Below are 13,246 nucleotides of genomic sequence, written 5' to 3' on the forward strand. Positions count from 1 at the left end.
GAATCAATCAAGCTTGATTACGGGCTTAGAATTCATGGTGGGACAGATATGCTCATAATATCAACATGGGACAATTGGGCTTGATGTTGTTTTTTTTTAAACTGGGAAGAAACAATACATTTTTTTGTCAAACATAAGTGTATGAAGTGTGATTTTTCCGGCAGTTTTATGATTACAATTTTTATGTAATTCTTCAAAAATTGGTTGATTGTACACATTTTAAAATCAATTGGATTAAACAAAAAAAAAGTATTATTAAAATTATCATCAATGTGAATCATTTCCCTTATTCACCTAGTTTGCAAATTTATCTGGAAATGTACAGATTTTTTTCAATTTTTTTTTGGTAAAATTCTGGAGTGATAGATTAATAACACGTGGAGTTGTTAAAAGAGATAAGGCAGAGATTAGTTTTCGATTATTGGACCCTCAAGGCTGATGCAATCTTAAATCCCAAATCAAATAAGCTAAAAAACTTTTTAAGTTAGACGGTTTAATTGTGATTAAACATAATAATGTACTGAAAGCTAGAAAATAATTAGGCAAGTAGCAGTTAGCAGTTATCACACGTCTCCTTCATTAGTCTGGGGCATTGATAAGACTAAAATAAAATCGTGGGACATATCATGAAGTCGCTAATTGTGGATAATGGAAATCCAACGTGCCCCACGATTTTATTTTAGTCTTATCAATGCCCTAGACCAGAGGTTTTCAAATGGTGCTCCGCGGGAAATTTGTGCTCCGCGAAGTTATAGCAAATGCTCCGCTTGAAAACCCACCTTAAAAAAAAAACATTCTTCAAATTGATTTCACTGAGCATTTAGTGAATTATCATGTTTGTTTCGAGTCAGATATCGTGTAACTGCGACACGCCACCGAAATAGAGTTGTTACCAGTTGGGTAACGTCAATTAAATAGGATTTGTTTTATTGATTAAAATACTTAAGTGCTCCGTGAAATATTTTTGCTATAAAAAGTGCTCTACCATAAAAAAAAATCTGAAAACCCCTGCCCTAGACTAATGAAGGAGACGTGTGATAACTGCTAACTGCTACTTGCCTAATTATTTTCTAGCTTTTAGTACATTATTATGTTTAATCACAATTAAACCGTTTAACTTAAAAAGTTTTTTTTACATATTTTATTTTCTAGTTTTTAGTACATTGTCTGTTTCATTAGAATATTTCTCTGCAGCAAAACCATTGTACTGTATTCTATCAGTTAAAAAATTTCATTTGATTCCGATATTGAGTGGATTGCAGAAAATACATAGTGTGTTCTCCAAGTCAAGTTCATTCGTTTGATACACATATCTCAATCAACCTTTTTCTGAGATGATATGGAATCAGCTATTTTGCAGCGGCGGGCAAGTTGGATTTTTCAAGATAAGCAGTTTCAAAATGACAGCAGAGATAAAGATGTTTTTATAAATTCGGTCAGTTCCTATTGGTCAAATTTATATTAATATGGGATAACCCTAGAGACATACAAACATACATACAAATAGTTCAAGCTAAATAAAACCGTTCAATAAAGTGATTTGCTATTTTGTGATTGCGGCCGTCTTGGATTTGGTTTTTGCATGATCTACTGTAACCTGCTATTCAAGCCCTTTCATTTGATACCCATATTAATCGGGTTTTGAGAAAATATGTAGTACGCCATTTTGTAGTGGCAGCCATCTTGGATTTTCAAGATCATGAAATACACAGCTTTATAATGACTACAGAGATAAAGGTGTGTTCCAAATTTCAGATCAATAGGTCAACAGAAAGGGGGTCAAATTTCTATTAATGTGGGTCAGCGCTACAGACAAACATGTTACGAACATACAAACATACAAACAGATTACAGGGCAAGCTAAATAAAACCGTTTAATAAAAACATTCCCACTCTAACAACATCAAAAAAGTATTGGAAGCGTTTTCAGGTTTCTATGACGGAGAATACTCTGCTTAAATATGAAACTGCCCCGTAACTCTGCTGGACAAAAATTGGTTGCCTGAAACACAAGCACAAAACGGTACAAAAAAAATTTTATATCAAAGTACATGTAATTTATTCATAAAAAATATTTTAAAAAATATTTCTTCACCGTATTGATGAATTTTTAGAGCAGAGTTCCCAAGTAGAGTATTAAAGTAGAGAATCCTGTCTACAGCGCCAATGATGTCTCCGCCCAGAGAGGTATCTGAGCAGAGTTCCGAAGAAGAGTAGACTGGCTACCCGATGATTGATAAGAGAGGAGATGTGATCGAATATAATCAAGACACTTGATGTATATTGATCGACGAGTTTATTGCGACTGACAACTGTTCTGAACATTTCGTGCGCTATTCATACAATTGGCTCATAGTCATTTGAATAGCGTTTGTTGCGTCTGGAACATTCGCTATAAAACAATTGCGCTTTGTATAGCGGGTTTGTTTCCATCCATTCCTGCCTTGTGACAATTCTCTTGTTATTGTTTCTGTATTGTGATTGTTTATAGTTTGTTTTGTCATGATGTTGTTTTGTGTTTTGTGAACCGCCGCTTGTGTGTACACAAATAATTAGTGTTCTGATCAGGTAATAGTTCCTGTTGTTGAGGTAAGTGAAAATAACTATTTTAATGTATAGCTACGCTAACCGTTCTCGTTTGCAGGTGCGGTTTCAGGCTCTTCGCCGAGGAGTTTTTGGCGACTTTATAGTGTGATTAGTGTTAAGTGTTTGTAGATTTTTTTTTTTGGATTACAATAAAGTGCTTTGTATAAATAAATTGTGTGTTTTCTTTATCTGTTCGGACTGGGCCGTAACACCCTCCATCAAAGTTTGGACTCTCTGTTGGTCATCCTCAACGGTCATATTATTCCACTACTCTTCATACCTGCAGCATTCCGAGTCACTATGGCACCAATTCCGCAATTCCGCTTCACAATTGCAGACCATGCAATGCAAAAATGCAAATTTCATATGAAAGTCCTGATTACGGGATATGGTTTCAGACGTGAGACTATAGTTAGCTTATTCACAATGCACAATACATAGGTATATTGTTTTTATAGAGCTTCCAATGCACAATGGTCCAGGAGATGCATTTAAGTGAAAATTTGCATTTAGAGCTCGACAGTTATTCTCTAGACAAAAACTGTCTTAGACAAAGTTATTACATCGGTTTGGCATGGCATGGCTGTGTATATATATTATGGAATTATTTTTAACATCAAAATTTATCACTGGGTAATTCAAAGTACTGCTATTAAAAGTTATTGAAATATTTAATAACAAAAGCGATGTTGTTGATAAATAAATAAAATATTGATAAATATTGATTTAAGTTTGGAAAAACTTCATGCATTCCAGGAAACAAACCTTGTTTTGAATAATGTATGTTATTTTTGTCCAATCTGTTTATTTAGCCTATTTAGCTATTCAGCTGTAACAGAGTCGAATTTATTCGTGTACGTTTTTATCTCACGATAATTTTTTTGTGTATTACACAGTAGCCATTTAGGCGTAGGAATATTCCTATTGTTCGAATGTTCACAGTTGGACCATAAACAGCTGGACTATTGATATGAGGCCTCCATTGTAGTGTTATGACCAGTACCAATTACCGATGCAACAGACCGCAATGTGAGCGGATTACCGACACATGATTGTTGTGTGGACGTAGTAGCTAGAATAACACACAAAGAAGGTCAATTGAGGACCCTGGGCTCATGATCGTTCGCTTAGTAGCGGATACACAATCAATTAGGCTACGAAGACCCCCTATTTATGAATGATGTTAATGAGCTATTTTGATATGTTTTGAGTATTATAGTTTCCATCGAAGCATGTTCCCTAACACAGCCATCAGACCTAGGTGCTCGGGAAAATTGGCATTACAAATACATGTAAGTTATGGGAATTTTTGTTTCTATCGAAGTATGTTTCCTAACACACCCATCAGAAAACAAGGAGCCTTTATATTACATGGCGTTTGTTCAAATTCTTTACTCACACAACAAATATGTTGAGTTAACTGAATTGAAACTAGGAATGAACCGGATGTCCGTTTCATCCCTAGCTAATACCTTTTTGCCGGCTGAACGGAGTGGTATCATAAGCACTTCATTCGAAAGAAAAAATGTTATTTGATTGTTAATTATTGACCCGAAAACATATTACGATAGCTTAAAATTTGCTTCGCAAACAGGCTATTGAAATCATACAAATCTGTATAAAAGCTGGCGCCCGCTCTGAATTCCATTTAGTTGCGAAGTGACAGGAGAATGGTCGCGCTCACTCGCCTAAACACTATGCTCTTCTGTCCCAATCCCATTCCTTTCTACCACCGGACTGAAAGGAGACGCAGCAAAAAACGAAGTATCATTGATAATTCAATACAGATTACGTACAAATGGTGCTATTGGCTATAGATTTGATAGCGGAGAAAATGAAATGCTTGATTAGGTGTATAGAATATTTCACGCAATCGATCGATGATTCTAACTGACGGAGAAGGGGGAATTATTCACGCTGAGTATTTCCGAGGAGGAATCGATTCCTCTTCTATGTGTTAATCATTCTTTTCCAGCTAAATGAAGTGGTTTGATAATCACTTTATTCTAAAAACTAAATATTTTCGATTTTCGAGCAAAAAATTAAGGACAGAACAGAATGGAAATCCACTCAGTTATGATTCTGTTGGAGAATTTCCTTACTGATAACTAAAACACTGTGCCCCTAGACCAAACCCGTTTCTGTTTTACTATTGGTCTCAACAAAACCTCTAGCAAAAACAACGTATCCGTAATAATTTTGAACAACGCGGCTATTTTATTGAGACTGCAAACTGTATCATTGACGATAAATAATGCCGACAATACAGAATGTACCATCACGAGTTGGGGTATAGAATATTTCACAATGTCAAAGAAACCGCCTTGTTTGATGCAAGCAATAGTGCCAACCCTACGTCTACCTTGCGGTTATATCACAAGTATAATCTTATTCTAGTGTTTATTGATATAGAATGATGTCAAGTTCACTCACATTCAAAAACATTGCGATTGGTTACGCAATGTTTTTGAATTGGTTAGCATTTGTATGAATAAGATAAAGATAGATTTCTTCAAGAAATTTAGTTATGGATGGTACCATTTTTTTCCGGGAAAAGGGGTCTCTTGCCCAAAACAGTTTGAGAATCCCTGATTTAGACGATTAAGAGAGAGTGTGAAGTGAATTATGATTTTTGGAAATTTTATCATGATCATGTTGAAGATTCATTGAAAATAATAATAAAGGAATAAATAGAGTTTTCTTCATACTCAAAATACGGTACAATTTGATTGGACAATCAAAAATGGTCTTAAATACGGTACTGTCCCGTTCAAAACGGTACGTTTGGTCAGCCTAGCTAGACAAATATGGTAGAAAACTTTGATTGCATTTTTTCTCAGTTGTTGATTTTGCAACATGGGGCGACTTTGGTAGGCGACACGGTAGGTAACCAATGGAGCTGTCCATTAATGGTGTAACTACTATTTTGCATCAGAAAGTTTTCCTTTCACTTTATATGGACGTTAACATAAAATTGTGTACGCGGTTGACGAGATTCGTGTCAGGTGGAGTAGTACTGTGGATTGAAATCAGGTAGAATGAAGAGGTAGATTTGTATTCATTTGTCATATCAATTAGAATAACCATTTGTTGGAATAGTTCAGCAGTATATCTCGCTCTTAACGCTTGTCAATTCATTTCTAGTCAATCCAAAACATGTTGACGGCGAATGTCGAAGTAACGTTTGCATTAAAAAATAGACTTTTTTTTGAAGGTGATAACGCAGCTGGGGGACGTTGGGCGGGTTCGCCGACTTGGGTATCACATCTATGTTCAGTCGCTCCACCACCTATAACGTTCGCTTCGAGCAGTGGACCAACGCCAGATCCGGCCGCGTCTTCGTCATTATGGTATTTCTTGATGAACGACGCAACTTTGTAATATAAATTTCCCCGTTCACGCCCAGTCCGGAGCTAAAGACGAGCGGCTTTGACATCCTCTTCTCGCTGATTGTCAGCCACAGCAGCACCTTCGTGGGGAATTTGGTGTGTGAAATAAATTTTACTTTGAAGCTCACTTCTTTCGTGGGGGAGCCCTGCCGGTCGTTGCCATCCAGGGTGAGATAAGTCTCGTTGTCCATCACCACCGCCACGTCGCGATTCGCCGAGAAAATCGACTTGGCCATCTTATTCACCTGCTGCCGCTGCGTTATTGCCTGCAGCTCCGAGGCCAGCGGATGGGACTTCCGCTTCCTGACATGTATGTCCATGTTTGCCAGGTACTTTTTCACTGTTCGGCCAGTTGCACCGACCTCCCGGTCAAGCGCACGCAGCGATGTAGCCACTTTTCCCTCGATCTTCCTCTACAGCATCCTTTGGCGGTTCTTGTCGCTCAGGGTCGTCGGCCGTCCGGAACCGGGCTTTCTTTCGATGCTCTGATTTGTGTCCAATAGTGCCAAGATGTTATAGATGCCGGAAGGGGCTATCCGGCGTTCACAAAGTGCAGCACGATGTTCGTTTTCGACGCGGTGGGGTACCGTTCTTTGAACGCGCACACTTCTGAACGGAGTAGCTTCACTGTTTTCGCCATCACGGTTAGACTACGACTGATAGAGCTGTCATTTTTTCTCTGCTGACTCATGGGTTACTATGATTGATGCTGCATGGGTAGTTTCATCAGTGCGTGTGAAGGTAAACCCATGAAAAATCAGCAATTTTTGTCCATTTTTTTAATGTAAATGTTAGTCCTAGTCGAAGCGAAGCTACTGAGAGTCGATGTTCATTTTCCATATCCGAATATTTCGGGCCCTGGCGTTGACAATGAGTTTTTATCTTACACAAGATAATCAAACAAGAAACAGTAACAAATCGAAAAGTATGCTCCCGACAGATTGACCGAAAGGTGGTTGCCATTATTGAGAAACATCCCAACCTTTCAGTTAGAAATGTGGCTCGAAAGGTTGGAAAATCAAAATCATAGGTACAAAAAGTGAAGCAGAGGCATGGACTGAAGTACAAAGTACAAAGTGAAAAAGATGCCCAATCGTGATGATAAACAAAATTTCACTGCAAAAAGCCGTGCTAAGGTGCTCTATACCCAGTTTTTGCAAAAATGTTCATGCACCATAATGGACGATGAATCTTATGTTCTCGAAGACTTCAAACAGCTTCCGGGTCTCGTTTTTTATACTGCAATGCGAAGGAATGCCGTAGCCGAGTGTTTCCGGACCAAGAAGCAGTTGCTACCATTCATAAGAAGCCACGACTCTCCAGCGTTGTTTTGGCCAGATTTGGCCTCTTGTCACTATGCAAAATCCATCCTGGAATGATATAATGCACATGAGGTCAAATATGTGCCAAAAACAGCAAATCCTGTCCAGAACTTCGCCCAGTGGAAAAGTACTGGGCTCTAATTAAGCGAAAACTTGTTTGATAATTTCAAGAGAAGATGGAGAAGCGCCGCCAGCATATCTGAGGATACTGTACGGAACCTAATGTTAGATGTTCCCAAGAAAGTACGAGAATTTTACAGACAACGTAATTAACATCTAAGTAAGTTTTCCTTGTTTTAAATATAAGTCTATTTTACTGAAATAAACAATCTGTTTTGTTGTATTGCGTGAATTTTTGTTTTACTGGCATCATCTTAGTGTCCGAAATTTACGTGGACAGGCATTAGTAGTCCATTGCCCAACCTGGCTAAGCAATGTCTTCACAAGACCTTACGAATGAACACTTCAGTAATGTCAATCATTTAGATATTAGAAGCGACTGTGAAATGCAACAAACATATCTTCCTTCAACTGCTACTGCTTTCTTCGAGAGCTTGGCTAGCTTTAAAAAAAAATAAAGAGCTTCCAAATTTAACGGCAAACAATGTTCTCCCACGGTAGCATTGGTACTCGTTGGGTGAAACAACACCACCCGGTACTACTTACAGCAGCTCTGGGAAAATAAACAGCATGCCACACCATACAAGCTGGAGAGACGAGAAGACAGGAGTGCCAAATATTGATCCTGTTTTTTGGAATTCTCATAAATTTTTAAACAGCCAACGCCCAACGAACTCCAGCAGACACATGCGGCCAAGACGCGCATCTCGAGACTCGCGCGAAATATACGAGCTACAAATGGAAAAGTCAAATAACTTAACACTTCGGTACAAGATTATCGAATTGGTTCCTCGGAGATTCCTCTCAATTTGTCTGATTTGCTGCTTCGTGTGTTATTATTTGTGTTTGTGTTTTGGCCCCATCCTGCCTGGGTCGCGACGGATTGTGGTGCGAGCAAACAGCGGACGGATGGCGGCTGGAGCCAGCGACAAATTTCGTCTTGTTTTGACCACAAATGTTCAGCAACAGAGTAAAAAGGGGTTCGTGCTGGGAGAGAACGAGATAAGCGGGCCACCAAGCCGTGAATGATATGCAGAAATCAGGTCCTCTTTCGCACCTTGGTGATAATTTACTAATTTCATGATAAATTAGCTCCCAGTCCGTGTGCCCCCAAAAGCACGATGATTCGAAATGAGCCAAATGCCAGGCAATGAGAAAAATAAGGTAAGCAGTGGAAGAGGTGATAAGTGATTTGTTAAATACTAACCTTCCACACCCGACGTCACTCCGACGAGCCATAGAGCTGTTGATGAAGTCAGCCCGCAAAAGTTATCTCCTACCGAATGGTTGGAAGCTAGAGAACGGGAAGAAAAGATTTCCTGCGAGAGTGGAAAGAAAGCATGAAACATGGATAAATTAATTACGGACGGATTTGGACTGCCGTTCGCCAAGTCGAGCAACATAATCACCCGCCAGTGCTGAACTTCCAGTCGAGTCCAGTTGGAGCTCCAGGAAAAGGTGTGGTTATTACACGCGAATTAAGTGGAATAATTACGGCGAGCTTTGGGCAGCAAGGGGACGGGGAAAGTCCGAGGCAACTGTTGAATCACTCGGTTGGCTACGAGTTGAACCTCGAACCAGGGTTTATTGCTTTATTTTGTTTGGGTTGTGTTTGAATATCGGAAACACGATTGGGACTAGTTTATGACCCACACTAAAAAGTAGACAACAGGGTTCAGAGCCCTTTTAGGGGGGAAAACAGTTCAAAACATTTCTAATGACAATTTGTACATACCACCGGAAATTGTGCAGCCGTTAATCGTCACTCCCCGATTGTCACTGCATTACTCACATTAACCGCTCACTGGACCATCTCTAACGAGCGAATCTCCGGCCTCGACCGACTTTCCCTCGGCTATATTCTACATTATTATTAGTAGGTCTAATTTCGGTCATCTTGTTCCAGCGGTTTAACGGCGACTTGCGGAGGTTGGTTTTAACTTCTTGATAATTACAAGTCATTTCCCCTGGAGAGTCCACAAAAAAAAACAACAGGCCGAAATAAGGGAATAAAGAACACTTAGACGGCCAGAAGGAAGGGAGGAAAACCACAAAAACCAAACTGGAGGGATAATAGAGCGAGTCAGGAGGACGAAGACGGAAAACCGGAGGAGAGCTAAACAAAAACAAATTACTTACCTCACTTCTCGTGATGAATAATTATACAGCATAAAGCGACGGCAGAGCAGAAGTGACTTTGCTTCTTAAAAAAATCGACCCAAAGGAGGGGATTCAAAAATCTGAACTGTCCTTTCCAGTCCTTCGGAGTGGTTTAACAAGATGGGATGGTTAAAGATTTTTTTTCCTAGATCTTATCTGTCTACGCGACTACTGCTTAGAGTAACGACCGGTTATGACTATGATTCAATTGTGGTAATTATCGGTCGGGAAAGGTTCGAATCCACAGAAAACGTCGTCCAATGAGTGTTTATTTGTCTAGATCTGTTGCTTCCGATACGCCTAATTTTAATTGTTCCATTGCGCTGTCATCGTCAACTCAACTTTTTTTTTTGCATACCTATTGTATGCGAGCAGTAGCACCATCAGTTAGGGTCCATCATCACCCAATGAGCCCTCCCATTATTTTCGCTGCCCTTTTTCCATACCGTGCCTAACTTTAGCACTGATTCCGAGTGACTCTTCTCCGCTCCGTTGTTATGACGAGGGGATTATCGCTGACCGTGTGATGTTCATCTAGCCCTTCCTTCCAGAGTTTGTTTCAGCGCGCAGCGCGGAAAGGACGATGAATGAAGTGCAACAATGCAATGCAGTACTCATTTAAATTCCTCCTGGGGTGGTCACCACCACAGAATCCCGCCAATCAAGCGGAAGTCGGCGAGGGTCACCCTACCCGATACTGGTCGCAGCAAACGCAAAAAGAACAACACAATTTCTGTGCGCTGGCTTTCGCATTGTGTTTGTTTAACTTTACGGCTAATGGCTATCCAATTACCAGGAACACCTTCCTCCTTCTTTCTGACTTTCTTTGCTGGCTCTCAAAGTGTGCCATCTTCTTCTGACGAGGAACACGTCAAACGGCACTACCTACTACTGACCGAACTGACCCTTGTCCTGCGCACCCCCTCCCCCCGGCTGCTGTTTCACAAGTTTTGGCGAGTGGCTCAATGAATAGTGGCTAGCCGATTTAATTGATGGTTTGTCAGGCTGAATGGGAAACTTTTGCGCTCAGGTTAGGTTTGGTGCCACAAACGACCAAAACAACAAAAGAGGCAACATCTTGCAAGCGGCACAAACTTCACAGCGGAAGACTCGGTCGGTTTGGTCGGTTTGAGGAGGGAAAGCAGATCTTATTTCGGACGTCTTCTGCCGGCCCACAGGAGTGTAATTATAAATTTTAATTCTATATCCTGCACCGCGCGGGAAGGAAACACAACTTGTGCTCTTGTTCGGGAGCGGGATTCTTTTATCCGACCTCATAATTGGACGAAACCGCTCCTTTGGTTCGGTTTGTGTACTACAATTTGCGTGTTGCATTGCGAATGTAATCATTTAATGAGAAGTACATTTCACGTTGAACATATTAGTCAGCTCCTGCTGATTAGTGCATTTAACAAAATTGCATTGATATTCCTAGCAAAATGTAGCGATCTGTGTCCGGTGGTAGACAATTGAAGTTAGTCCACTGAATAATGCTCAGTGCAAATTTTGTATGGACTCGAACATATTGATCCTGTTGGGGGTGTTCGGGGCATCATATTAAATAAAAAACCACTCGATGTAGTATGATATCTACGTCACAATCAAAACTATAATATACATAAGTTACTATTGGAACAAATACATTATTTTCTATCTCTTACAAATTTGTTTTTTTTCTTTTTTCTTATATTTTCCCCCAATCTTCCTGTCTTCTCAGTACAGAGCAACGGTAACGAACTCAAAGAAAATAAATGTTCTATTTTCCCCTTTTCTTCTATGACAACAGCCTACCTTTACACTATCCAAAACTAATAGTTCTCACAATGCAATATATTTTTTATTACAACAAATTCAAGATGTTTTTCAAATTTTTCAAAATGATTTTTAGTTGCCATTGATTCGATTACTAACTCATTGCGCATTTTGCGGCCTGTGTTTACTCATTGATCAGGGCCGTAACAGACCCAGGTATACCTGTATGGAGTTCATACTATCGGAGCCGTCTCCCGAACCGAACGAACACGAGCATAAAAATCGCCAGTAAAAAAGACAATGTTTCTGTTTGCTCGGCAATCCGAGTATTGATAGTTTTCTTTGGGCGATAGTTGATGACCTGAAAAACTCCAAGATCGTTTCCCACGTTAACCCTTTTCACGACAAAGGGAAATACAGGGTGGGCCATTTAAAGTGGAAGGATTTGTTTTTGCAATAGCAAAGTAAAGAAGTGGAATTTTAAATTTTTTTTTTGAAATTCATTTATTTTGGTCCAAGGAGATTTGTTCTAACTACTTTTTGATTATGATATCTCGTAAATGACCGCCTCTGGCCTTGACCGCAAAATGTGCCCTTTTTTCGGCATTTTCCATCACTTTGCCCAATGTTTCGGCCGATATGGCAACAATTTCTTGTCGGATATTGTCTTTCAGCGCAGCCAGGGTCCTTGGTTTACCAGTGTATACCTTGGATTTTAAATATCCCCATAAAAAAAAAGTCAGGAGGCGCCAAATCAGGTGATCTCGGTGGCCAGTCATAATCGCCGTTTTTCGATATTAATCTTCCGGGGAACATTTCGCGCAATAATTTGGTCGTGGCAGCCGCTGTATGGCATGTAGCGCCGTCCTGTTGGGACCAGTAATTGTCCAATTCATTTTCACGAACAAATGGCAATAAAAAGATACCTAACTCTTGCGAACGATGGCGACCTGATGTCGATGGAGTCTCTGTAACACTGACTCGAACGGCATCAATATTCTCGTCGAAACGTCTTGGTCGTTGTCTGGACAGATGACTGGCATTACCAACACTACCAGACGATATAAATTTGGCATATAATCGACGTATAGTGTTGTCTCCAGGCGATGTTTTAACTTTATTTTTATGTTTCCACGCACGTTTAGTTAACACAATTGAGAAGTTATTTTGAATGTACAGCTGAACAATTTCAGCGCGTTGTTTTCGTGTGTATTGTTCCATGGTTAAAATTGTACTGAAATGACGCTTCCAACGCGGTATGACATTTGTTAATCTGACATCTCTGTCAAAAGTTATGGGGTTGCCAGATGCTTCCACTTTAAATGGCCCACCCTGTATTTAGATGCTTCACTTGCCAAATCGATTAATTCCATTTTTTGAATATTATTAATTTTAGTATCAAAGTACTTGATTAGTCTCTAACTGTATATATTCAAAACAAATTCCTTTAATAATAAGTATTAATACCACTAAATAACAAAATCTTTTTAGCCATTGACTATTAAATAATAATAAAATACATAATATTTTATCATTTTTCTCTATATCTTGTTTTATGGAGTTAATCGATTTCGTAATTGAAGCATCCATTTATCACTTCTACAAAAATCGTTATCGATTGTTCAATTGCTATCGAACCGTTTTTTTACTGAATGTCAAAATAAAACGTATGTCCAAGGCTGCAAATGTGTTTCTGAACCAAAAATAAACTTTCAAACATAGTCCGGTCTGTCTTAACAAAAAAACAAATGTTAAATGTGTTATGTGCAATATCCACTTGTGCTTCACAAGTAAACGATTTTCGTAGAATACCATAACTAACTATTTATTTTACTTTTCTGATAATTTTTATTATGTTTTTTTTTGTATTACAAAGCAATAAATAAAATACCGATATAATAAACCTAACCCTTCATT

The 13,246-nt window shown here is 39.2% G+C and overlaps 1 protein-coding gene across 1 annotated transcript in view; it reads right to left on the reverse strand.

Annotated features, from left to right (window-relative positions):
• Nucleotides 1-5,587: 5,587 nt before the first annotated feature.
• LOC129765525 (uncharacterized) overlaps nucleotides 5,588-13,246 on the reverse strand; it is a 78,479-nt gene continuing 70,820 nt past the window's right edge. The window contains exons 3-4 of the mRNA XM_055765927.1: nucleotides 6,104-6,278; nucleotides 5,588-5,602 (exon numbers count right to left, since the gene is read on the reverse strand). Of these exons, the coding sequence (XP_055621902.1) occupies nucleotides 5,588-5,602; nucleotides 6,104-6,278 (190 nt within the window). The remainder of the gene's footprint in view (nucleotides 5,603-6,103; nucleotides 6,279-13,246) is intronic.

This window comes from Toxorhynchites rutilus, chromosome 2, assembly GCF_029784135.1.
Source record: "Toxorhynchites rutilus septentrionalis strain SRP chromosome 2, ASM2978413v1, whole genome shotgun sequence".
In the NCBI taxonomy this organism is placed as follows: domain Eukaryota; kingdom Metazoa; phylum Arthropoda; class Insecta; order Diptera; family Culicidae; genus Toxorhynchites; species Toxorhynchites rutilus.